Source organism: Typha latifolia, chromosome 15 (assembly GCF_019914945.1).
Source record: "Typha latifolia isolate L0001 chromosome 15, TyphaL0001v2, whole genome shotgun sequence".
NCBI lineage: Eukaryota > Viridiplantae > Streptophyta > Magnoliopsida > Poales > Typhaceae > Typha > Typha latifolia.
In genome coordinates, this window is record NC_133100.1 from 8,807,796 (window position 1) to 8,834,272 (window position 26,477).

The window sequence follows — 26,477 nt, forward strand, 5'->3', positions numbered from 1 at the left end:
ATATGATCAGATTAATGAAACTACTTTCATCCTTCAAAGTGTTATTCTTCTCCCTAAAGCTTGAAACAGGAGGTACCCTTAACTACAGGGGCCTCCTCCTTTCAAATTAGTCTAGCTGACCAGGCCACAGTCAAAAGCTTTGGTCACATATGGTCCAAAAGATATACGAAGGACAAGTCTAATAATTAGCAAGGGAAAAGTACCTTGCGATACTACAAAAGGAGAGCTTGAAGGGAAAAATAAAATAAAGAAGCAGTTAAAGGAATGCGATAAAAGAAAAAAAAAATCTAGAGCATTGCCTCCTTTCCCCAATTTTAACGGTTTAGAGATTGGCTACACCTGGCGATGTTTTGTTCTTTTTATTTGCTTTTTTCTAAGCTCGCTATCTTCTCCTCTTTTTCTAACCTAAAGTGAGAGTCTCTCAGGAAGGCACGTTGAAAAGCACTTACATGGCATTATCTGCCAGAAAAGCTCCCCTCATTTTGATAACAGCACCTCTGGATCTCTTCGGCTGTACACATAAACATCTTGAAATGGATGCAACCATCAAATTCCTAAATTTCAGGCCACAACTTCTATAGAATGAGAAAACAAGAGCAATTTACCAAGTAAAGAGTACAAGTATGGAAACAGGAGTCGAAGAGGATATATGCCTGCAGAATTCCGGCCAAAGAGTGGTAATCCCTCGCCCTTTTATTCCCCAAAAATGTGGCAAATGAAAATTTCTTGATACTGATACATGTTTGCTAAATATATAAAGAGGATCGCACACAACACGGGCTAAATTTTCTCTTTACCTCTTACAAACAGCAAAAGACTAGGCGATAGTCACAATGATCCTGACTATTAAATAGCAGCGAAGTAGTCCTTGCTAAGCTTGGGGTCTGGCTTCATGGACTTCTCCCCAGGTTTCCATCCTGCAGGGCAAACCTCATCTGGGTTCTCTTGGACGTATTGCAATGCCTATAAGAACAGGAATAGAGCAGAAAGGACAAAGTTCAGAGGATACAGATTACCTAGCCAACTAGTTGTAATACACTGCAATGAATAACTACCGAATTACAAACTCCAAGTTGAAACATCTTATTCCAGAAACTTGAAGACACAGCTCATCATTTACTTAGAAAACCATCAGATAATGCAAATAACTAAAAAATAATTGAGTTCCTATTGTTTTACCTGAAGGGTTCTCATGGTTTCATCTACACTACGACCAATAGCAAGATTATTAATGGTAGAGTGCTGAATAACTCCTTCCTTGTCGATGATAAATAATCCTCGCAATGCAATACCCTGTCAGATCATGCAGGGTTAAGGATATTATAAACCAGAATTACTTATTAAAAGGGTCATGTCAAGCTAATAGTAGGATTCACATCATCAGAGTGTTGATAACAAATACTGCTTAGGAACAAACAAAATAATACCTGATCGGGGATCAACACCCCATAAGATTTTGAAATTGATTTAGTAACATCAGAAATTAATGGATATTTCAGATCTCCAAGACCTCCTGACTTCCTATCAGTTTGTACCCATGCAAGATGGGAAAACTACAAAGAAGAATGGCCACAGTGAAGCAAAACTGAGAATAAATTACAAGACACAAATCAACAAATCAGATATCCAAAATATAAATGTTAGTATGTAATTCAACAGAAAAACTTGGCAATAGATTGCATCATATTTAATAAAGCGCCCAAAAGATCAGAAGTGAAGCTTTTGTGAACATGCTAACATCAACAATTGTTGGAGAGTAATTGTGTAATTCAGTTATATAGAAAGAGACATGCAAGTGCACAAGGCTCCAACTAAGGCAGGTTCTATGAGTGCAAAATGTATGCAGCCTAAATTTCATCAGTAAAGAGGTTGTTTCCATAATTTAATCTCATAATCACTTAGCAGAACGGCGAGCATTACAATTTTGAGAATTTTTTGTCATAATTGAAATTGCTATTCGATTATTGCAGAAGAATCTGGCATCCTGAAATATCTAAATAGCCAATCCATGGTCTCCCAAGTCCCAATACAGAAAATCTTATTGATTTATGACTGACTCTAACCCGTGCAAAGACCATGGGAAAATTGCAAGTCTTAACCGACTTGAGCTGTAGTGGCAATCATCCCAGTTTCTTTTATGAATCACGAGGCATAAACTGAAGATGTCAAGTTTATCAGACCATGTTTCTTTTATGAATCACGAGGCATAAACTGAAGATGTCAAGTTTATCAGACTACATTCTCCATTTCATGCATGTGTGATTTGGAGTGTGAGGATTCTGGCAGTGGCAGAGATTATACAGGCGGGATAGATTTAAGAAAAAAAAACAGGATCAGAGTATAAGAGTCCTGCGAGCAGTCACATCTCAGAAGTCAGAACTAGAGATTCACAAGTGGTCCTTGATAGAATTCAATCAAAAAGAACAATGGCAACTGACGAATATAGATTCAAAGAAGAATGTGATTCTTTTAATCTAACATTGATTTACAACAAAAGGATATTCAACAGTGTTGGAAATTACCTCTTCCATTTTCTAAGCATTTCTACTGGAAACTAATTCTTTTCTTGAAACCCAGCAGATTAGGAACCAAAACAGTGAACTAATTACAGGGTAATGAATTAGTGTTCAGGAACAATAGAATGGCAATTCTCCAGAGGTAGGAATAAAAATAGTAAAACATAAATTAAGAAGCCAAGTATATCATATATTAAGTTGTTTTCATTTGTAAGATTGTGAACATAAATTCCAAGGACCAATAGGTTAATGCTGATAGGTACGGCCCAGCAGAAATAAGCTCATCGTTGCAAATATTTTATTTAAAGAGGGCAGAAAAGAAAAGATAACAACTCTGCTATGGAACAGAACATTTACCACACTGTCAATGGAGACACCCAATATTTCTGTATTCAGCTTCTCAAATTCCGAATGCCGGTCGCTGAAAGCAGTTATCTCTGCAGCAAAACATAGTAACAGAAATATTATGTACCCTTTCTTCTTCCATTCAACTTGTCATTTTTCAAATTAATTCTTCTATCTAAATTTTTATCAATAAGTCAAGAGCTGGAATTTACCAGTTGGACAAACAAAGGTGAAGTCCAGTGGATAAAAGAACAGAATGACATACTTCTTACCAATATAATCAGATAGTTTGACCTGTAATAATAGGACAAATATCAGAATGAGTACTAAATTAGGAAATGAATTCCTATCATCAATTGCTTACAAACATGATATGTTTGACATCATAAGCCACATAAAACTTTACAAGATATCAAACAGTAGTATGTTGATCAGGATCGGCAAGGAAGCTCATTCTTTCCATTTTTAGCCTCTTCCTAAACAACCTTGAACACACTTTCTGGCCATTCAGCTTCATAAAGGATTCACTCCCTTTGCGCAGAACAAAGAAACTGGCTGGCGAACTGATTTCAGTTGCTGCCAAGTGGAAAACATTCACCGCAAAGCAGACTACAGTTCAAAAACTTGAACATGGATTTTATCCTTAGGAAGTATAAAGCACATATGACCTACCACTTCATAATACGGATGAAGGGCCAACAAAACAAAGAGATTAAAGCTTACAAAAAGTCCAGAGCTAATGTGCACATTTACATCAAGAGAGGCATTAGTGCAGTGAGGTAGGTAATTAGGTACAGGTCAAAACTCAGAAATCAGCTAAACCATTTTTAATGTGTGGCATGGGGAATTTTGTGCTGCTGAGTAGACTATTGTAATGTAAGCCAGTAAAATTCAGGTTATGTAATACCATAATAGTGATGATATGGAGGAATCTCTGTTAAGAATATGTGCAGGTCAAAGTGAATAAGGGAAAAAAAAAGAGTTAAATGGCTGTTCATAGGGCTAAATCTAAATATTAAAAATAAAATATATAGTACTGAAATAACATCAGAAAAGATAATAAAAACTGAAAACTATAATTTTGGAATTTGGAGATATTCTGTATGGACATTTCAAAATTGTCATGGATTAATTTTATCGCAAGAAGCAAAGTTAGATAAGTAAAAATCTCAGGAAACCCACATTACACCTGATACCACTCCAACAGATGTGAAACTTACTTCAAAGCAACTACAATGATTCAGTCTATAAAAGGAGGATCGCCCTCATGATTAACTGTAACTCATGAGCCTTGACATTCATCCCCAAGATAATAGTTTGTTTCTCTTGATTCTACTACTTAGATAGAAAGGACGCAAACTAATGAGGAGACAAAATTACAAGAACAATCTTCTTGATATCATATAAACTCTCAGCTTCCATCAATTCGGCAATAGCATGTAAAGTAAAGGTGACTAGTATAGAGATCACATCTTTATCATGATCATAGCCTATAGAAAGCATGAAGCGAATACAGATCAGAAAAGATCAAACCAAATTCTTTTTCATTGCTATACCTTAATAAATTCTTGATCAAAAACTGCTTCTGCCTCGAAATCCGGTGCCACATTGCCCACCAATGGCAGATCGCTCTGCAACAATCACTCAATCAGTCAGCAAAAAAGAAAAGAAAACTTAGCACGTTAAGCATCACACAAGTGGATGAGCAAAATCCATGGAGTTGAGGAGCGCGACCTCGCTCGAAGCCTTCACGACGAAGCTCCTCTTCCCGGATCTGATACTGGAAACGACCCCGGAAGAGGCGGGCTGGAACCCCCTCCTCAAGTCATGGAAACTCCTCGGAATGGCTAGGGTTTTGACTAGAGGCGAGGGTGCGGGAAAGAAGCAGGCCATGGGAGACGAGGACTTGGAGGAGAAGGAGAGTCTAGGGTTCGAGGAGGAGACGATGGAAGGAACGGAGCAAGCCATGGCGATGACAACGGAGCTCTTCTCACTCTCGCTCGCTTCGCTAGTCACAGCTGTGGATAAGAGGAGGGGATAAGGGCGTTTGCGGGATTGGGGTTTTAAGAGGGGAAACCCGTGCCACAGATAGCCCGGAGCGCCATCCGGGCAAAAACTGCTATTTTGTTGTTCCGCTGGAACTGGATAATTTCACCGCAATTATTTCTTAGCCTCTTCCGAAAAAAAAATTATTCTTTTATTTTCGCAATGTAAGACATTTGGGGTATCAAGTACTTCAAATATATAAATTAAGTATATTATAGTTTTATTTCGATTAATACTTTTTGAAATTTTGTTATGAATTTTATTAGCTCAGTATAGAGGGAGAGGCATGTTTCAAATAATTTAAAAAATATTAATTGAATCCATCTGGATACTAGCAATTACCATAATTATATAATTAATCACATCTATCGCGGGACCAATTATATTGCTGATTGTCTCGTTAAAATGGGTTGTACTTGGGATGTAGATTTTTTTTTCTGATCTCATGTCTATTTTAGTCTCCCGTTCTAATAAAGTTTTTGTAACACTAATTTATAAAAAATTTATTTTTTCTTTAAAAAAAAGAAACGGTAAATTTATCTCTCTCTTGTGATTATTTATATTGTTAATTTGCTATTTATTCAATCAAATATTTTGAAAAAAAATGAAGCATCTCATTGGCTTGTTTTATATATAGTTACAAATATAAATTAATATTGTACATTTAAGTGTAGTACTCTATAATATAAATAAATTTTAGTGAATGATTAGGATAATTCTCATGTGTTTCTGACAAAAAGATAAAATCTTAAAAACTCGAGGCTAATATTGAGAACCTATCAATTCGTTCAAATTTCACATAGTATTTATATATTTTTAATATAATTAAAATATTAAATGCACTAATAAGCATCAGATGGTCAATTAGAACCGATTCGAACAATGGTTGGTCTAGCTTTGCCTCAAATATCAATCCGAGATGTAGGCTCAGCCGTCCGATTCTCCCGGAGCTCCACTTGGCACGAGCCGATCGAATAACCACATAATATTCGATAGTTTCTTATCCACCTCCCCTTCTTCGGAGACAGCCGTTCCTCGGAAGCGCACCGGAACCGATAGCGCCGATAATAAAGGTCTCCTCTTCTTCCTATACTGATTCTTATTCTTCTTATACTTTTTCTACTTCTCTTGTGCGTACCATTACATACCTCGATATCGAGATCATGATTTGAGGATTTCTTTTTGTTTACTTCTTCGAAAGTTGGGAATTGCGCATAAAGCTTAGATTGATGATTGTTGGGGGATATGGGTTAATTGAAGTTTTCGTTGAGATGTTATGAATTTTAGTACATGATCGCAGATGTTCTGCTTGTATTTGTGGTTATATGGGAAAAAGCCCCTTTTTTGTTTTGATGACATAGAAGCAATTATAGGTTCTGGGTTTGGATTGCGTGCTTATTGTGCCAATGGGAAAGGTTAAATTTGGAAGTAATGTTGGTAGTATACCACTGTATTTTATAATAGACAGAGCATTCTTATGATAATATCTAGGGTAAATTTGGAGTTATAGAAGTTAATTTTCGTCTCAGGTGAAACCTTAAATCATGGGACTTAAAAAATATTTTTGCTGGGGAGCTAGCATACTGATGTGTGGTGATGTGAAACATAGACACACTAATACTTCACTCACCAGAGTGACCAACTAATACTTGATTAAGAGATATTTGAGAAGCTATTTCTGAGTAATACATTTCTAGGAAATGTGCACTATGGGAAGGGAGTAAATAGACTCATGGAATGGAGTAAGCAGTTATTTACTTGGTCGATATGATTAGTAGCAATCTTGGAGAGCAGATCATTCTGTTTGGTTTACTACAAGGTTTTGCAACTTAATTGCCAAAATATAATAGCACAAATCTCATCATCTGTTGTCATATGGTCAACGTTAGTAAATGTATATCAAACTCTCAAGCTGCCTCTGTTCATGCTGTTCCATTCATATAGAAACAGCAATGTCGGTAATGTTGTTTCATGTGGAAATTTTTTGAAACTAATCCTTTTGTCCTGTCATTGCTATGTACTCTTTAATTCAATGCCGATCTTTTCTTTCCAGACCTGATACCACGGCAGAGTAGTTGTGATGGGGAATAAACCTGCAAAGCAGAAGCGAGAAGAAATCTTGGTGAGGGCTATGCCTCCATTGGACCAAGCTTTTGTTAGATGGCTTGCTCGTGATGTCCAAAGATTGCATGCTTTCACTCCGAGGAATCCTCGAGCTATAAAGCCACCTGACCATTACATTGAGTGCATGCGGCTATATGGTTTGCTCGATTTGGACATGGATGATCCTGATCTAGCTCACTTGGTCAAGTAGATATCATTTTTTTTTCTTTGTTGCTCTTTAATTTTGTGAACCCTAAGCAGACATCTTAGCTTAGTAAGTGGAGTATCATTGTTGCATATATCAATTAACAAGCTCCTTCTAAAAGTTATTATATGATGAGGAGAGATTATCATATCTTTCTCAATCGATAGCAGAAGTTGTAAAATCATTGGTGTCCTATCCTTTTTTTCTTCTGTTTGTGGAATTATATCACAGTTTTGTTGGTATGCTCAGAATTTGGTCATTCTCTTACCAGCTTGATTAGAATGAAATGTGAAAGGACATGCTTGGTTGACACTAGCAGCCCCACAATGAAGCTGTTGAGGGAACTTGACAGAGGAATAATGGCTTCCATCATCATAGCACACTAAGGTGTACAATGAGATGTTGCTGGTAGTCCGAATCTGATGTGATATGTGAATGCTTGCAACCAAAGGTGGACATACAATTATAGATAGAAACTTGGACTGATCCAGAGAGTTTATCTCTCTGTTACCTTTGTAACTGTTAGTGAGATACAAGCAGAGCAAATGGGGTATTATGAGACCTCAGTCACTGCGGTTATTTCTTTGAGTTACCTGGCATGAAAGTTTCAATAGTTTGGTTTATTGTAGTTATATTTTTGGGAAATTGATTTATTATCATTACAGTTTTACAAACTACATGTATATTTATTTCTATATTTTTCTTAAAATATCTTAAAAGCACTTTCACATTAGTTCTCATAACGACTAGTTCCTGTATAGATAGTTAAATTAACTATAGATGCAAAATAATTTTAATACACTTGAAAAAGATTTTTTAGATAAATAAAGAGTATTTTATGTATTGAAAATTTTCAAATGGCAGAGTTAAAAATAAAATGTGGGATATTTTATTTTATAATTCGGTACATTTTAGTGCTTGAATATTGTTGCCTATTTGATACCGTTCAGTGAATCCATTCATAGGGGTAATTTCACGGTATGTCTCCTGATCACTAACTTAAATTGACATGGTGCAATCACGCAGCACAAACTCAAATATAATGTTTGTCAAACCTCACAGTGAGTTAGGACTTCTAGTCTCCCATTAAGAATCGTGAGGCTATGGCAATCCAAGAGCATGTAGATCTTCTCTGCTTATTTAAGGTAGGATTATCAAAAAAACTTGTGAGCTTGTGAGGCTCGCGGGCTTTGAGCTAGCGCTAGTTCGTTCAAGCTCAGCTCAATTAGACTCATATGATATATATATATATAAAAGGTTTAGAACAAATCTAATTGTTTGTATGATTTATATAAGAGAAAAAAAAAAATCATTCTCCAAGTCTCTAACCTTCGTCTTCCTAAACCCACCTCCAGGTCTCCAACCTTGTCTTCCCAAACCTTATTGGCCATCACCACCGAAATGGTATTTGGTAGTCTTGGTCTACAAGCTCCAATCGACCAATTCTAAGCTTCCACTGACCATTTTCAAGCTTCATCAGCCATCTCTAAGCTACGATCAGTCATCTCCCAGTGCCCATCAGCCTCCAAGCTCCAAATTCCTACTACATGGTATTTTATCTATTTTGCCTTCCTTAATTGGACACTAAAAGGTTTTAGGTTATTTTTCTTGTTTGATTGTGGACAAAATTATGTTGGTTTCATTCAAAGTATTCAAATTTCAAATTTTATGTTGTAAAATTCTGCGGGTAGAAGCACGAGCAGAAATAGTTGAAAATTCTACTATTTGAAAGAAAATAAAACCCACAAATCATATTCTTCATCGACCCACAAGCTATCGAGCCTCATGCCAGCTATACTTTTCCAGCTTAACTTGAACTTGAGCCAGAAAAAAAAAAAAAAAAAAAAAAAAAAAAAAAACCTCTCAAACTAACCCAGCTCGACTCTAGCTAAGGCTCCTTTACATCCCCTAAATGTAGGTCACGAATTACATGACTCTCTCTCTCTCTCTCTCTCTCTCTCCCAGAAAACTGTGATTCTTATACACCGATAGAACTCTCTGGTAGCCTTACATGACCTTCCTACTTCGCTCTACACTTAGTTGTTTTTGTAGAAGAACCACAGGGGAGGGGACGTGGCAAATTTATAATTTGTTTTGGGCTTTTTTGATAATTTTGATAAATCGGCAACCCCGCCTCTTCCCTCCATAGCTATCCGAAGTCCGAACCATAATTTCCCTCCCTTCCCTCGTGTTCTGCTGCTCTCGCTTTTTTAACCCCTCCACCCTCTCTCTCTCTCTGTACCAAATCCTTTTAGATCTTAAATCAAAACCCTAACCCCGCCTCCGATCTCCCGCCGCCGTGGAGCTGGCGCCGAGCCCGAGGCGAATCGGTTCGGATCGGTGACGAGATCTCGCCGTCGGGTTTCGTTTCCGATCGCACGATCGGTGGGTTTCTCGTGGAATTTTGAGGTCGATCGAGTCGGATTTGATGTCTGGGAACCGATCGGCGCAGCAATCGAGGCAGATCCTGCAGCCGCTGCGGCGGCACCTTCCGTTCCAGTCGTCCCGGCCGCCGTTCGCCGCAACCGATGAGTACCACCGGTTCTCCGTCACTGATGGCCGGAGGATCGCCGACGACATGGCTGAGACCCTAGTTATTAAGACACCCGTGAGTTTCGTGGGGAGGTTTGTTGGTTTTTTGTTGCTGTGCTTTGAGATGGTAAACATTGAGTCTGCTTGTGTGCGCTGATTGACTTGTTGATGGTGTTCCTTTTCTGATTTTATGGAAATTAAAGGTTTTTATAGGTTATTGCTTGGTTTAGAACTCATTTGTTTTGGTTGGAAAGTGATGTCAGTTCGGTATGTGTGTGAAACGTTCAGTTTGATCTAAGGACATTGAATTTGTCATGAGTTATATCTCTAGCAGCTAATCTTTGCAATTGCCGGTCTATCTAACTTAAGTTATATGTACTTACGAGATTTAGTTCAGCTGTCTTCTGAAAAAAGTGAGATTGGTAGAAATGCTTATTGCAAAGTTTTGATGGTTTCTGAAGATTATTTCTAGTTTGTCGAAACATCATAGTCTCCATTTACCCAATGGTCATTACTTTCTCACTTCCAATTTGAGAAGTTTGTATTTGCACTAAGGAGGCAACTGTTACAACATAAAATTTAGTACTCTTCATTGTCGAAGTCATGATATACAAAATTGTGATGACATGATCAATCTCTAAGCTCTACATCAACTTTAGTTGTCGACAAACGGAGACCACCCTATCTCCAACTACACTCATCTTGTGGTAAACTAGATGGCTTCAATGAAGTTTTAGACCTCAGCAGACTGAGGATTGATCTAAGATGGATGTGCAGCAATAAATAGTTACATGGTAATTCAAATTTGCTTTCTAAAAGGAACTATCATTAGCCTCTCTCTGCTTCACATGGTAATTCAAAGATTTCCTTTTGGAACAACTGAACATGCCAACTCCAGTAGACAAGAACCTTTCCCTTTGGCTTACTGCAAAATCTCTTCCATGGTAGAGCGACCTAAATCCTAGTTCTTGAAATGCATTAAGCTGTAAATTTAGCAACTAAACTCTTACATAACTAGTATCTATTTTCTCATTTGTTCATGGGTTCATTGTTTATGCTCTATAATAATATATTGCTTGATTTTGCAGGATGATTAGCATATGATAGAATGATGCATCTATTGTTTTAGTAATTTGATCTCTTTCCTTACAATCGTTATGATTTTTATACTGTTCAATAGTCTGATAATAGTGCTGCTTCCAATGCAGTTGAAACGAAAAGCTGATCAAGAAGAAAATGAAGCTGCTGAATCAAGTGAATGGACTACTAGCCCAGGATATACTGAAGCAGTTACAAGCCCTCTGCTTACACCAATATCAGGAAAAGGAGGTAGAATGTATGGCAAGTCCAGGGCTGCAAAGCACAATAAATCTGGTCCTCAAACCCCTATATCCAATGCTAGTGAGTATTTTTATACTGTCTTGTGGTTGGATTGTAAGTTAATTTTCATTAGTTGTTTATATATATTTATTTATCTTGTAGCGCAGTCGCAGTATCTTTGAACCTCTCATTAGATATCTTATATTGATTTCTCCTCATTCTAGATGTATTAGTGTACATTGATTTTGGGTGTAGACTTACTTTTTCATCTCCATCTTTGCAGATTCCCCTTCTAGCAATCCTCTCACTCCAGTTGGGACCTGCCGCTATGACAGCTCCCTAGGTGATTACAGTGGGGCATTTACTTTAGCATGATGCCTCACAGGCTTCACCACTTTCAATCCTATTGTAAATTAAATTTGCGGACATCCAGCAGCTTTAGATCTCAAGAGCTGTTTGGAGGTTTGACACCTTATGCTATTGACAAACATTGTTATCCTGTTTTCAGGGCTCTTGACAAAAAAATTTATCAATTTGCTTAAGCATGCACATGATGGTATTCTTGATTTGAACAAAGCTGCAGAAACATTAGAGGTTAGCAGACCATTATTTGTATGAAGATTTAATGTTGATCTTTTCATGTAAAATGATTGGATGGCTTTCAATCATACAGGTTCAGAAGAGACGGATATATGATATAACAAATGTTCTCGAAGGGATAGGGCTAATAGAAAAGAAACTCAAGAACAGAATTCGTTGGAAGTAATTATTAGCTTTCTACGTCTTTGTTATTCTGCTAGGTTTCTCCTTTGTACTGCTAAAATTTGACTACTCAATCTCATAACAGGGGATTAGATGACTCCAGGCCAGGAGAAGTTAATGATGATGTTTCAATTTTACAGGTATTGCGCATGCATGAACTTTTAGCGTACAGTTGGAGTATTTACGAATTATCTGCATCTGAGAGTATTATGTTGTTTTCCCTGTGGTTGCTTAGCATTGAAAGGAGACTGCTGAACTTAAATTCTTCTCTCCTATTTTTTCAGGCGGAAGTTGAAAATCTCACTTTACAGGAACGCGGATTAGATGATCATATAAGGTTCTAGTTAATCAAACTGTCAAACAACTGTGATTATTTTTTTTTCCCTTGTGATATGCTCTGACATATTTCAGTTTGTTGCAGTGAAATGCGGGACAAATTTAGGGAGCTTACTGAAGATGAAAATAATCAGAAGTAAATGTCTCTTATGCATGCATCTGTACCTGATGTTAGTTACCATGTCTCTCACTACCGTTTCTCTTTCTCATCTGTTCTTACAGGTGGCTGTATGTGACTGAAGATGACATTAAGGGATTGCCTTGCTTTCAGGTCTAATCTTTAGGCTTCTGAAAATGTTGCTAAATTTGATTAACTTCCAATAACATAATTACTAGATGTTCAGATGTGTATATACATATTGAATAGTGAATATTTGCCCTTATTGCAGGACGAAACTCTCATTGCAATTAAAGCACCTCATGGTACTACACTGGAAGTTCCAGATCCTGATGAGGTGTGAGAAGCAGCAGAGGAAGACTAATGAATAAACCAACGTGTGCATTTCTTTTTCTTACTGATCAGCTTGTTGTCCTTCATTCATGTGTAGGCTGGTGACTTTCCCCAGAGGAGATATAGAATTGTCCTAAGAAGCACTATGGGTCCAATTGATGTTTACCTCGTTAGGTAGTGTGTCCTTCCAAATGCCTATTCAAGAGTCTACTTGGCCCTGCCTACTGGAATAATTTATTCAACTTTTCTTTTTAATGTTTATAGTCAATTTGAGGAGAAGTTTGAGGAAATGAGTGGTGTCGTGACACCTCCAAGGCCTGCTCATACACCAACCTCCAAAACAGTTGAGAACCCTAATGCAGTAGTACCTGCAGAAGAGGGCAGAAGTAAGGAGGCGGAACTAAATCTCCAAGACACACAGAGGGTTTCCTCAGATCTGAATGCCTCGCAGGACTTCAGCGGGGGGATGATGAAGATTGTTCCTTCAGATATAGATGTAAGTTTAATGCTCCATAATGCAAATTTTGATGATGGCATCTATTATTTCTCAGATAGAGTACATCTTACTAATCATGCAAACTATGAATTCTTCTGATAAGCAAGGAACTTTCTTTTTCATCCTCGTTTTCTTTTGATAAATGAGTCAGAATTTGCAATGCACAAAAGACTCACTAAATTTGTTAGGTTTACTTTATTGAATTGCATAGCCACATCACTATCAGTCTTAAATCAGTTGAAATATTAGGAAGGATAAGAAAATTGTCCTTTGCCGGCCTCCATGCTTGGAAGGCCATTCTTGACAAATCCATTTGCTGAGCATGTGTCAAAAATTAAAATGGTCTCTTTGTTTCGCAGACTGATGCTGACTACTGGCTATTATCAGATGCCGGGGTTAGCATTACTGACATGTGGAAGACAGCACGTATCCTTTTCAAGAAAGGCATTTCTCTTGTTATTCCTTCTTTACAAATTGTGTACTATGTGATTGGAAATCCTTGACTAGAACCACAGCGGAAGTTCAATGGGATGGGATTGGTAGATTCAACACTGAGGATTTCCTAGTAAGTGATGTTAGCACACCTCAAGTAACAAATTTACCATCTGGCGCCATTGACATTCCTGGTGCAAACCCCAGTCAGACATAATGGCTAAATGCTTGAAAAGTAACTTCGAGATCATGCTCTGATCCTCATTTGGTGGAGATGTTCCTTGTGCATCATGTTTCTCTAAACTCAACCATCTGGGTGGCAAATGATCATTGTTTGCCAACAGCAGCTAAATATTCAATAAGTCCGGCTGCGTCATGAACTCCGTGCTTCGAGTAGAGTAGCCAACATTAGAGATGTACAGAGGAGTAGCATATCTTGTTTCGTATAAAAGGCATGATACAACTGAGATGCTTCTCATTCTGGATCTTTTTTTTTTGTATGCTGCAAAGCTATCAAGAAGTAGTCTTATAATTAGGTAGTTGTAAATCTAGAAGCAGCCGCCATTTAAAAAAAACAATATTTAGCTAGACTGATCCCCCCTACCATGAAAGGTGCAACTCCTGTAACAGTCAAAGCATTCTGGGACAATATGTTGGCGACCTCTTATAGCCTGAGTGCATTAATTAGCTACAATTCTTTCTTTTTACTTACTGGACTTGCTTTACTTACACCTCAGTTTGTAAGCGCCACGAAAGGTAGCAAGACTTTTCTGCATTATTAAACATCTCATTATCAATTTTATGTACAGAAGAATGACAAGAACAGCATACCTGCACTATGATTTTTCTTATCGTTTTTTTTTTTTCATTTGAAGGACATTGGTGAGGTATGTATGATCATCTTGAAGGATATGTCAAGGGTTGTGCCATTGAACACGCTAAGATAAAAAGGAGTACTAAAATTGTTGCTGACCGCGTCGCCTCAATCTGAACATAGGAGAAAAGTTTGCAGACGGTCGAGATCTAACTTGTAGTTGCAGAAATTAAGACCAACAACTCTGCATTTAGTCTGGTAATGCATTTAAGAACGTTTTAAGGAATTTCTCGATTTTGTGTGGTATCTCTTTTAGCTTTGAATAAAAAATCGAGTAGAACATAGTTGGAATAATTCTCGCAATTTAGTAAAGATTTAACAACAAGGCTTTCCTAAAGTAAAATTGGATTATGATGGCACTTTCCGTAATATCTATATTGTTGGGTTTTATCCACATATCGAGAGAGAGAGAGAGAGAGAGAGAGAGAGAGAGAGAGAGAGAGAGAGAGAGAGAGAGAGAGAGAGAGAGAGAGAGAGAGAGAGAGAGAGTAAGATATTTCTGCTGCTAATATCACAAAACAGTGGTGAAACTTCAAATTAAAGGTATGATGTTAACATTTTCGATATCCACCAGTTTATTCGATTTAAGACTTTCGAAACGATAGGAGATTAAAAATTAACGACAAAAAAAAAAGAAAAAAGAAACTACCTCATTTATTTCTCAAATGATCAACAACTGCTCCAGATTGTTCGTATTTATCTTCTCAAATATAACTGCTAAAAGAGCATATGAAGAAAATTAAGGAGTTCATTAATTTATTTCTCTCATGATCATACTATCCATAGTGATCACTGTTGCACTCTATGAAACACGTGCTAAGACTATCACTAATAAATTTATTTTATACACACCTATAGAGAGAGACAGAGGAAATAGAGTGGAATAAATTATGGAAAGTAGCAAATTGGAATAGGATGGACAGCACAGCGAATCCAAACATAAAACGCGGCACATTAACCTTAATTCCTGGGCCGCACCTTGCTTACTCCACTAATTAATCGCTAATTACAACTAATCACAACCGTGCAACAACCTCCAGAAACGCCCCAACGGTCCTGATCATCCTCTCCTGGATGCGTAATTAATTCCCTAATTAATACATGCTAATTAGTGGCCACGATGGATTAAAGTTAATAGGAGTCAGCATCCAATAATTGAGGATGGAAACATTTCAAAAGGTAGGGCCCGCCTCGCAATAGCAAAAAAGCCAAGAGTCTCGATCCGAATCATCACCAGATCCGACGGCTCTGATTCGCCCTCGTTTTCTAATTCTCATCTAATCCAGAATAGACGCTATTCCGTTACGATCCTACTCCTAATCCTAACACACAATTCGCGATATGAAGCCAAATTATTCCATACTTATCTCCCCCCCCTCTCTCCCTTTCCAACATCGATTCAGAATAGCCACTATTTGATAGTATACGGATAAGTTCCAAAACTCCTACTAATTCCTATCGAATATCGAATAGTCGACACCTCAATTCCAAATCCGTATTTATTTTATCCTCGATTTGGTATAAACTATTGAATAGTGATCCCTTACGCTTCTCTTCTTTGTCTCCCTCTCTCTCTCTCTCTCTCCTCCATCTAATCTAATCTATTCTAATCTATTTTAGATGGTAGAAGAGAAGGAGACTGGAAGGCGTACCTCGGCGGCGGTCAACGGCGACTTCGAGCTACGACACTGGAGACCGCCGCCCGAGAGGAAGCCTTCGCTGCGGCGGCGCGATGTGGATATCCCGGCGGCAATCGAGATCCCCAACGGCCGAGTCGGAGGAGATGCCTCGGAGTTCGAGCTCGGGAGGTGGCGATCGGAGCCGGGATACACCAGCCTCCGCGACATCCTGACGTCGCCCGAGTACGCCGCGTCCTCCATCGACTCGCCGATCGGCGGGGGAGGGAGCTGCGGGGAGATCCGGATCAGGAACCCCCTCGTGAAGCACGCCGCGTACGCCTACCTCCAACCGACGCCGTCGGCCTCGGAGACATCGCGCCGCCGCCGGAGCGCGCTTTGCAACCTCTTGGTCGTGCTCACGTGCGGCGGGTTGGAGCTCCTCTGTCCCTGCGCTACCTTCCTCGACGGTCTCTTCCAACGATCGCGCCGGTGAGCGGCGAGGTTGACGACAACAGTGCCATACACAATCTCAATTTTCTCTCTTCCGCCCCCGTTTTCGGTCTTTTTGCAAATAACCTCCTTCATTCTTTGAATATTGCGAAAAACTACAACAACTTCAACTCTCAGCAATTCGCTTCTTCCAAAATGCCCATTCTTAGACAGTGGCGTGCCCGTATGCATCCCAATAGTCTTGATGATCGGATTCAAGAGTGAAATACAGAAAGATTACAATCAATATTCGGGCAAGCTTGACAGAGCCATCAGATGTACGGGCACATAATTTGCTAGTATTGAATCCCGATACTCCCAAAGATTTTAGTTTGTTAGAAGATGGGCATTCTGATCTGGAGAACCTATAAACGATGTAGATGATAAAAGTTAACATGGAGGTTGGAAATTGCAATTAATTGGAAATGAGAAGGTTGTTGTGATGTCCAAATAATATAGGTAGTGATTTTTGCGAAAAGGACCTTCCTTTTTGTTTATTTTATTTTCTGTTTTTTTTTGTAAAGAGATTGATAGGATAGAGACAGAGAGAGATGCCAAAATTATTGGTGTAATTTACAAAACAATGAATTGAATAATATATATATATTTTTAAATAAAAAAAAAGGGCTGGCTAAGTGGCTAACCGATCTCCACTATCTCTATTGTATTTCTATGTACATTATTCTATCCAGGTGTCGTTTCTAGTAATGCCGCCTCCGAGGCATGGCACGTGTAGCGGCACGCAGTGACTCTGAGACGGCGGCGTCCTCCCACAACTCCTCGGCGGTGAACTCCGGCAATGCACCCGACTCGTGGACTCCAGCTTGCTGTAAAGGCGATGATGGCCGTTTGATCGTGATGGGGTGTGACCCCGACCGTTTGTTCATCTACAGGAGTGATGAAGAAGGATCCAAGAGTTAGCATTGAGAAACAAATGTGAATGGGGATGGAAGTGTTGGTCGTGGTGGTAGTAGGAATAGTACAATGGACGGTTAGGTTGGTTGGTTGGCTGGCTTTAGCTTACTTGGCACCGTCAAGAGACAATGGTGGAGTGGTCCAAACAAACCTTCAATTGGTCATTTGGGAGTATACATTGTTAGGTCTCATTCTCACATGGCAATTATGGACTCAAAAAGCTAGCAATGACCCAATTGCTCATAGCTATGCATTGGGTATTCATCACTCTAGTGGTGCGTTCATGCGTCCTATCTATAATATATACAAGTGAGACAATTTTGAGACGAGAAGAAACAGAGTGGGGCTTGTTTGGTTACTTGATAAAGAGATTCTAAGGCATTCATTATATCAAATAGGGAATTAGTAATTACCTCAATGTTTGATGAGCTAGATGTTGGGGAGACCACATGATGCAGGATCTCAAGAAAGAACTGAGTCCCTTTGTCTGTAAAATTCTTGATGTAAAATAGAAGCAGCTGTCCAGATTTAGCCCTCAAGTCTCTTAACCTCTGCTCAATGTCTGGTTCATATTGCATCACAAATGGTTTCAGGAAGGTCTCATAGACGAGATCACTACCCTGTGAAAAAAAATAATATGTGTTTTAAGACTATGATGGGCATCATAAAGTTGCTAGAATTGTTGGTTTAGTTAGGTGCTTGTTTTCTTTCCTCTCTTACCCTAGTTTTTGGGTACCACAAGTAAACAAAGAATGCTAGCTTGGCTTCTCCATACATAGGCAACCTTTCATGGAAAGGGAACAAAGTTATTGGGACAAATATTTCTCAATGAGAAAGTGAATGAAATTTTTAGTGAGATGAACCGTAATTACCATGAGATGAGCACATCCGCAAATTTCTCAAAGACTGTGACCATGGCGACGATAGTCCTGCAAATTATTTTTCAATGAAGTTTAAACACAACGATGAATTCAGTCACATATTTTGAATGGACTCTCAAGCCGTCAAAACCGTTCGGTGTCAATACAAGGATGATTTAAACTTTCTATACTCATGTTCTTTAAATTGTTCTTACTCTAGTTGTGAATATCCTCAATCAATAGTATTATGGAATTTGGAAGAGACATCTATACTCAATTCTCAATATGGGATAAAGTAAGAAAGGAGAACAAATAGAAGTCAACTTGCATATGAGTAGATAGAAGATACTAATTAGAGTAAGTACCTTGAGATGATTTTTTATTTGTTTGCCTATTTATATAATGACCAAATTATTCTTCAGAGTCTCATTCCCTTTATATATATGATCAGAAAGTACTCAAATAGCTTCCACCTACATAAATGACATTAGGTATTCCTAATTTCTTCACCTACCTTGAAATTTGGTGACTGATAAGGGTCTCAATTGTAAAAAATATTTCAGATAGAATACTTTTGCTCTTCCACAATCTTCTGACTGAATACTACATTTACTTCAGTTATGTGGTTCCTTGAGGTTTAACTGGTTTGCTTTATTAAAGGAAAACAAGTTATATCCTAATTAGTTGTCTTAAACCTTCATAACCAACTCAAATAATTGGTAACATATGTAGTAGAATAATTGGAGACATCAAAGTTGAGCAATCCACCACATGCAGAGAACAAAAGTCAACCATTTCTCATGCTGAAAACTACATATAGAACTCAAATTGACCAGTTCCAACCATGAACAAAAGAATGAAAAAGCACAAGATTCCAATTTGCAGAGCATTGAGTTGTCTCAGGCATTTCATCATACAACACTCAAGCGCGTTTTTCAACTATAAGTCTAGAATAGATCTATGCTCCTATTTCTCATACCTTCTTCCATCATCAATTCAACTGAAAAGATCACTACTAATTCTTAATTAATCAACGCTAAAAATTTGTCAAGAAGATATGAGTAATTACCAATATTGGCACCAAAACCGGAGCTGCCCGACGTCGCTGGGCTGCTGCTCCATCAACTTGAAGCATTCGAACGCCGGAATCGTGTATCCAAACAACAGCCTGCAATCAAAAGAATCACAAGCATAACTTAGAAAATCAAGAACTACCCAATAGCCAGCGAAGAGTAATCATCACGAAATTGGGAAAGAAAAAGGAAAAGAAAGAAATGGTACATACACAAGGGATCTGGTGAGGAAATCTCCTAACATGTTTAAAACTCCGAATCGAGGAACGCCAAGAAATTTGTTAGCTGAGTGATTAATACTTCCTTTGGCTACTTCTTCTATGGAGTGGCGTCCGGGAGAAGAGAGGGAGAGAGAGAGAGAGGGAGAGAGAGGAGAGCGGTTGCTTTAAGGAGAAGACTTCGCGGCAAAATTACACGCAAAGCAAAGGACGGAATGCATCTCGTGGGATCCCACCTTCCTCCATAACTAACTTTTGAAACGGCTTGACTACGATATCATATGGGTGGGAAAAGTGAGGGCACTTTCGTCATTCCATATTGTGGGGCCTAAACGTATCACCACTAGCGTCTGAGCCAAGTTTGATATATTAAGTATATATTATCATATGCAAACGTTGAAATTACTGTTTTACCCTTACCTAACCTGGAAGACTTAGTATTTTCTTTATTATAATTTTATTTATATGCCATCTCAACTTAATATAATATATTGCTTTGTTGTGCTCTAATAATTGTTAAATGTGCTCGATCTTTTTTTTTTAATTTAAATTTTGTCTGTTGTATATCAAGTTTGTGGAAGTTTTTTTGCCTTTAAACAAAAATTTATATTTCCTTTAAACAAAAATAAAATAAAATAAAAAGGCTTTGGTCTTGTGGCTTTAAATATATAATTAAATTAAATTAATATTTTTTTAATCAAGTGGGCCCTCGAAAATGTTGCAGGCAAATGGTCTTGCTTTGACTATACTTTTCTGCCATTATTTATTACAACTTACACCCCGTATTATTGGTTTATTTTGGTTCAGACCCTGCTAAAATGGGCCTAATCTGACACTAAGAAACCACTCTTCCGGCCTGCCAGTTAAATGGAGCCCACAGCTGTGAATAATAATTCCTGGATACGGTTCTTCCCCACGTGAATAAGTCTGCAGTAATATAAATTATTTATCCTTCCACTGAGTACTACTACTGAAGAATGCCAGATAATTCTATCTTATTCCACTAATGTATGTATTAGCTCCTTCTATCCGTAGAATATCCCGCATAAATTATTTCAGTACCCAATGCTGTCACACATGCATTTCATTCCCAAAATAGCCATCCCATTTGTATGCCCGGAATGCCCCTGCTGGAGGAGAGTTCACATGGCCAATTAATTACTTCAAACCCCTGACCAAGTTGTCCAAATATAACTCAATGCCTTCTTCCTTTCAAAGGAAAAGACTTGAAGCTAAGTCTCCATCTCCCCCTCTCCTCCAACCTTCCTATCTACCAGTTGGTTTAAAAGAATCCCTTTTACCTTTCGCTTGCCAAAAATGGCGCAAATTTGCCTCCAAACTTGAAAGAGAGAAAAAGAAAACGAACTTTTTACTGCCCATCGATGGCGTCGAGGCGGAGAAGGTTCGGAATGCGACACCCGGTGGTGGTGGACATCGGCTGTGGCTGCCGGAAGCCAAAGCTCCCATCTTTCCTCACTTCGTTACCAAAACCCAAACCCCTCAAATCTCGAACACCCATCTCCCCTTCCACCGCCACTTCTTCCTGCTGGGAGACGAGCGCTACGGTCACCGCCACCGCCACCACCACTTCGTCCTCGTCGTCGTCGTCGTTAGCGTGCTCCGCCGCCGAGAGCCCGAAGAGGAAGCCGAAGGAGTGGAAAAGGATGGGGCCCAAGAAGGGAGAGGAAGGGGTGGCGGTGGTGAAGGAATCGTCGGACCCGTACCACGACTTCCGAGACTCGATGCTCCAGATGATCGTGGAGATGGAGATCTACGCGTGGGACGACCTCCGCGACCTCCTCCGCCGCTTCCTCGCGCTCAACTCCCCCTACCACCACCACCTCATCCTCCGGGCCTTCGCCGAGATATGGGCGGGGCTAACCTCACCCCTCTCCCCCTCCCCCTCCTCCGGGAGCGGATTCCGCCGGTGACCGCGCCGCTCCGCGTGGAGGAAAACGACGGAGTTGAGATCCTAGTACCACCTGGGTGCCACGTGGGCAAGAGGACGTCAACGTTGGGCTCGCCGTTTCCCTCTGAGGTGATCTCACCGGGTGGTGATAGGATCTCGAATCGAGAATAATATCTAAACTCAAGATTTCCATTAATTTTGTCGTCCTCATTTTCCCTTTCCAGTGCTTTAATATCCGTGCAGGATGATATATGAGATGTGGGGTCATGATGACCTTTTTATTGTACAATTTCCAACGTTGTGAGACATTTTATATCAATCTATGGATCTAGGCGTCTGCTATGTCTGTGTAAAGTTTTAATCTATTAATGAGTTTCGAGTTAGCACTCCACGAGATCTTTCAACGGATCCAACTCTCTTCTAGACTTCTACTATGATGGATGGTGGTGCGTAAATAAAATTAAATGTCTTCATGGGTGTTAGCCTTCCAAGACTCACATGAGGATCGAGACTTTCTTTTGGGTCATAAATGCGTACGAAAACTTTACTGTGCGCCTACTATCGAATTTAATTCTTTTAGCCGATCTATATGAAACTGTCTTCATCGAGCATTGAAGCATTGGCTTAGCTTACTCTCTGATCTGAGAAGCAAAAATTCCATGGCAACACCATCAAACTCACAGGCAATGGAAAGCTTCAAGGTTACAGTTTTGTCTCAAGTTGCTGCTGACTGAAACTTGAACCCGGTGTTTGAATTTAAAATGCAAAATCTCTTTACTGAACTCAAGAGAGACATCAGATATATAGGAGAGAGAGAGGGAGATGGTCGTAGTAGGCATTAATGACGTGCAGCAGCAGCAGCAGCAGTGCATGAGCTTGCGAGCTAATTTTGTACCTTTCTACGTGCAAATTAATGGCTGAGAGCTCGCGTAGCTCTGGGCATGGGCATGCATCGATCTTACATACAGCTTAGCTCCTAATTCGATCAATAAAAGGCTCTCGTGGCAAATTGCAATCGAGTCCACGATGGAGTATAAAACTCCGGAAACTCTTTTATCTCAGCGGGAGGAGAATTTTCCTTCTTATTTGATTTTAATCGTGCATTTTCGTAAATAGGAATTTTCTTCTCATAATAATGCATATAAATATCTAAAAGTGTCCTTCATCTTTATGTTTATTATATTTGAGGAGTGTAGTGACTATTTTGATATTCTGATTATTTTTTGTGATAATTATGTAAAACTTTCTTGTAGATGATTTAATCAGACATGATATTGTCAAAAGATAAGGTGTAAAATGGAATCGAGTCTCCCGTTAATTAAATGTGCCTCTAAATCCGAAGCTTTGTACAGCCGTAGATACCGAAAATGTCAGACCTTGTTTGGATCAAAATTTAAAAAATCGATGTGGCTCTCACAAACACTCGCATTTTCCAAAACCAAATTTAATTTATTTTTTATTAAAAAAATAATCAAATCTCGAAATCATTGAGCTAAGTAATTATGGTCCCCTTTGGAAGGAGTAAAATTTAAAGACCACCTTGGTCATCACGCTAACATTGTAATATAATAAACTTGCAGTTTACTTCAACTATATATAAAATTGTAAATCTTGCATTATTTTGGGTGTTATTGAAGAAAAGACACTGGACGCTAGTTTTAGAAGCTTCTTTACAAAGGTAAGAAGAAATCTCGCACAGACTTCAATTCCATTAAATATTTAGATAAATTTAATTAAGATACTAAAATATAAAATTAGGCTGGATAAGCGGGTCGAATTTGCTCCATTTCTTATTTACTGGTGTAATTTGTGGCTTGTATATATATTTAATATGATTATAGTGCCTTATTTTTTTGTGCCGGATATAACGGTTATATTTTGATGCTAACTTATCTAGTTGGCGATAGGCAAACTATATTTACCCATTAATAAACTGATATTATTTTAAAGAAAAAATCGACGGGGTGTGGATGATGACAAATTACGCTGTTTTTAAAATAAATTAATGATCGAGTTGACGTCGCAGCGGATGGTCTGCAGCACAGACGCAGGAATTTCGTGCATCCGAGGCACGAGGAGGACGAAGACGGACTCGATCTATAATTACGAAAAAGTAGAGGTGTTTGCTTTACAAATAGATAAACTTATGGGTGGTCATTTGCAAAAGTAAACCTGAAATAAATGTTATCAGGTTTGGCAGTCGCTGCTGCAGAAGGATCTATCACGGCCTTTTTTCATGTCCGTAGGAGAAGGCGTCGCATTCAATAGGTATCCTCATAAAAGAGGGACCAAAAAAAGAAAAGAAAAATACTAACATTTTTTTCACTAAAATCCTCGAATTATTAATAATCTAGGAATATATCACAAAAAAGTGTATTATAGATAAAAAGAAGTAATTAATTAACAAGACTCACTTCCCTCGTCCTCATCCTCTGCCTCCTCAATCTCATCAAAAGTCATAGACGAAGGAGAAGATGAGGAGGAGGAGGAGGAGGAGTAGTACTCCGGAGAAGAAGCAATACCCACAAGCAGATCCACAAAGGCCGCGAGAATAAACCCGTGGTTCTTTTTCACATTAACCCTTAGATACCACACTAATAACTCCTCAAGCCATCGCGATTCCTTGATGCCATGGGCCATGACCATCTCCTCCATGGACATCATGAAGTCATGGCATGGGTCGTTCGACTCCATGGCCAGCACCATGGTGCTGTCCTTGAACGGGAACTCGATTTTGCTCACCTTCACCTCCTCCAATATCGAGCTCGTATCCCCGGGCTCGAAGAAGAGCCGGTCCGACCGCAGCCCACGTAGGACGGTCTCCGCCGACTCGTCCGACGCCGTCGAGAAGCTGTCTATCTCAACCTCCTCCGACGAGTTGGTGAAGCATGTCGACTCGGTGGAGTCGAAGTAGGCCGAGTTCACCGTCTTGTAGAAGTCGTCGGCATCGCCGGCGCGGAACGAGCTGGTCTTTGGTTGCCTGCACGTGGCCCACGACCATGGAGATGAGGAGGGAGATGGAGAAGAAGTAGTGCTTTGAGGCGGTGGCGGTGCATGGGCATGGTGGTGGTCTCTGAGCTTGAAGAAGAGAGATGTGAAGCCTTTCTTGCCCATTGGAAGGAGAGGGGAGAAAGAGAGACTAAAGAGAGAGGTAGGTTTTAAGTTTTAGAAAAAAAGGGTGTGAGTTTAGGTGTGGCATTAATGGAGGGTGGGATTAGGTTAGAGTTGTGGAAATTTTAAAGTAGGAGAAGGGAAGGAGGGAAGAGGGAAGAGGACAGTGGGGTCCAAAGTCATGTGGGCATTTAAAAAACTATTGGCCTGGTTGGATGAATGTCAATATATATATATATACACGTATATGGTTGATTAATTACTATTTGCCAATGGATGAGGAGTTTGATGCAGTGTACAAACTTTGTTTCCTTTCTAAGATTGTTTATTGCTTGTTTTGGAAGTCCTATCTGTTTGGTAACTGCTAAGACACATGATGACATGAATGCAACTCAAATTATCCATTAATCATTTCAGTTTTTTTACCATCCTTCTTTTTAAAAAAAAAACTATATTTTATGCAGTAAAATTTTCAAAATAATAAAAATACTACATTCCATCGTTGTTGTGTAACTAAGCAAATCATACTCTTTTACTGCTATTCTTATTGCGCATGACATTTTACTCGTCAGTAATATTTATCTGGAACTCTTTTAAAATTGATTACAAACTTAGAAGGTCACTTTACACAGGGTAAGAATAATGGAGGGACCACTCACCACTGTGACAAGTTCACCTTCCAGAATTGGATTCAAATGTTTTGTTTTTGAATTGGATTCAAATGTTTTGTTTTTGAATTGGATTGTGAGAGTGAGAGTGAGGACTGTTAGGTCATCTCAGTATTCCCTGTGCATTTATGAATTGGGGATTGAGACATGGGATGGAATTTATTGCTTCTAACTCTTTAAAACTGGTTAGAATAAATGCTGTATAAGATGTTGGTCTACCTTGTATTCTCCCCCTCAACTCTGTCTGATTGTAAGGTATCTGTCACATCGTATGCATGATGCTGATTCAAGAAAATTATTTTATAAAGATTTCCATACTTCATCTCAAGCAAGAGGAGTAGAGATTCTCTGCAAGAAGTTTTAGCAAAGATAGTTTTAATCTGTGCAGAGTAAATTTCTCCTGGAGCAAAGTTGACACAATTTTTCAGCACCTGAGTTTACTCTCTTGCTACGAGAAAAATTGACAATGATGCAGCATCAAGATAAGGAACATAATTTTATATATTAGGTGGTCACTCTGTTCTCCATTATATTATTCTATAATATTCCATGATAACTACTGCTTTTATTGATTTATTATTCCAGGCATATGAATTAGAACTGTCGTTAGTTTCAGGGCCAAGATAATTAAGCTATAAGATATGGCGGATCATACAGCTAGGCATGCTTTTATTCTCTTGATGGATAAGTATGCTCTATGATTTGTATGCCATGTGTTTAATTTATATAGTTGATTACTTGCAATGGTTTGCGACTTTTATTATCATTCACACCCGAGACATATTATTTGTTATTTTAATATCTCAAAAACAGAATGGCAAAAGATAGAACAGTGAATATGAATCTGGCTCTCTTTTTTATTTATCTTAATTTTACAATACTTACTCAAAGTATTAGGTCATTTTGTGTGTTATTGTTAGTTTAACCCATGTTACCCAGCTATATTATAACTTCAAGTTAAAGAAAAATTAATTTGAGGGTGTTTTTAAGGCATTAAAAGTAAAATGTAGGGTGAGATGATAAATATTTCGTATGGTAGGACAGGAATGATAATAAATATAAAATATAGAGTGTTTTTGATAAATGTCTCTATATTTAATATGGTTTATCCTTTTTAACTAATACATTAGGTCTAACTAGACAATTGGGACTGTGAACCCACGGATTAAGCGGATCTGCATCCGATAAGGAGTTGCA

At 38.7% G+C, this 26,477-nt stretch overlaps 5 protein-coding genes across 6 annotated transcripts; 3 read left to right on the forward strand and 2 right to left on the reverse strand.

The window, feature by feature from the left end:
* Positions 1–661: 661 nt before the first annotated feature.
* Positions 662–5,030, reverse strand: LOC140801860 (2-Cys peroxiredoxin BAS1, chloroplastic). The gene is made up of 7 exons (XM_073157206.1): positions 4,596–5,030; positions 4,418–4,492; positions 3,074–3,155; positions 2,874–2,953; positions 1,428–1,553; positions 1,180–1,293; positions 662–963 (listed from the first exon to the last, which is right to left on the reverse strand). The coding sequence occupies exons 1-7, from the start codon at positions 4,827–4,829 to the stop codon at positions 847–849; spliced, it is 828 nt and encodes a 275-aa protein (XP_073013307.1). The 5' UTR covers positions 4,830–5,030; the 3' UTR covers positions 662–846.
* Positions 5,031–5,845: 815 nt separating this feature from the next.
* On the forward strand, positions 5,846–7,482 carry LOC140801645 (uncharacterized). The gene is made up of 2 exons (XM_073156860.1): positions 5,846–5,980; positions 6,961–7,482. Exon 2 carries the CDS (start codon positions 6,988–6,990, stop codon positions 7,219–7,221), a length of 234 nt encoding a protein of 77 aa, XP_073012961.1. The 5' UTR covers positions 5,846–5,980; positions 6,961–6,987; the 3' UTR covers positions 7,222–7,482.
* A 1,007-nt stretch (positions 7,483–8,489) lies between these two features.
* LOC140801564 (transcription factor E2FA-like) lies at positions 8,490–14,251 on the forward strand. Of its 2 annotated transcripts, none has more exons than XM_073156727.1 (14): positions 8,490–8,765; positions 10,956–11,148; positions 11,351–11,410; positions 11,576–11,661; positions 11,741–11,829; positions 11,915–11,969; positions 12,114–12,166; positions 12,251–12,301; positions 12,388–12,436; positions 12,555–12,620; positions 12,714–12,790; positions 12,881–13,112; positions 13,472–13,538; positions 13,628–14,251. In XM_073156727.1, the coding sequence occupies exons 1-14, from the start codon at positions 8,763–8,765 to the stop codon at positions 13,759–13,761; spliced, it is 1,215 nt and encodes a 404-aa protein (XP_073012828.1). In that variant the 5' UTR covers positions 8,490–8,762; the 3' UTR covers positions 13,762–14,251. The 2 variants fall into 2 exon arrangements, with proteins under 2 accessions (XP_073012828.1, XP_073012827.1); XM_073156726.1 differs by lacking the exon at positions 8,490–8,765 and adding an exon at positions 9,363–9,823.
* A 2,827-nt stretch (positions 14,252–17,078) lies between these two features.
* LOC140801565 (putative HVA22-like protein g) lies at positions 17,079–19,828 on the reverse strand. Its single transcript, XM_073156729.1, has 6 exons — positions 19,587–19,828; positions 19,371–19,469; positions 18,314–18,370; positions 18,162–18,225; positions 17,855–18,061; positions 17,079–17,413 (listed from the first exon to the last, which is right to left on the reverse strand). Exons 1-6 carry the CDS (start codon positions 19,616–19,618, stop codon positions 17,228–17,230), a joined length of 645 nt encoding a protein of 214 aa, XP_073012830.1. The 5' UTR covers positions 19,619–19,828; the 3' UTR covers positions 17,079–17,227.
* Positions 19,829–20,684: 856 nt separating this feature from the next.
* Positions 20,685–21,892, forward strand: LOC140801969 (uncharacterized). Its single transcript, XM_073157371.1, has one exon. The coding sequence runs from the start codon at positions 20,975–20,977 to the stop codon at positions 21,521–21,523; it is 549 nt and encodes a 182-aa protein (XP_073013472.1). The 5' UTR covers positions 20,685–20,974; the 3' UTR covers positions 21,524–21,892.
* Positions 21,893–26,477: the final 4,585 nt, after the last annotated feature.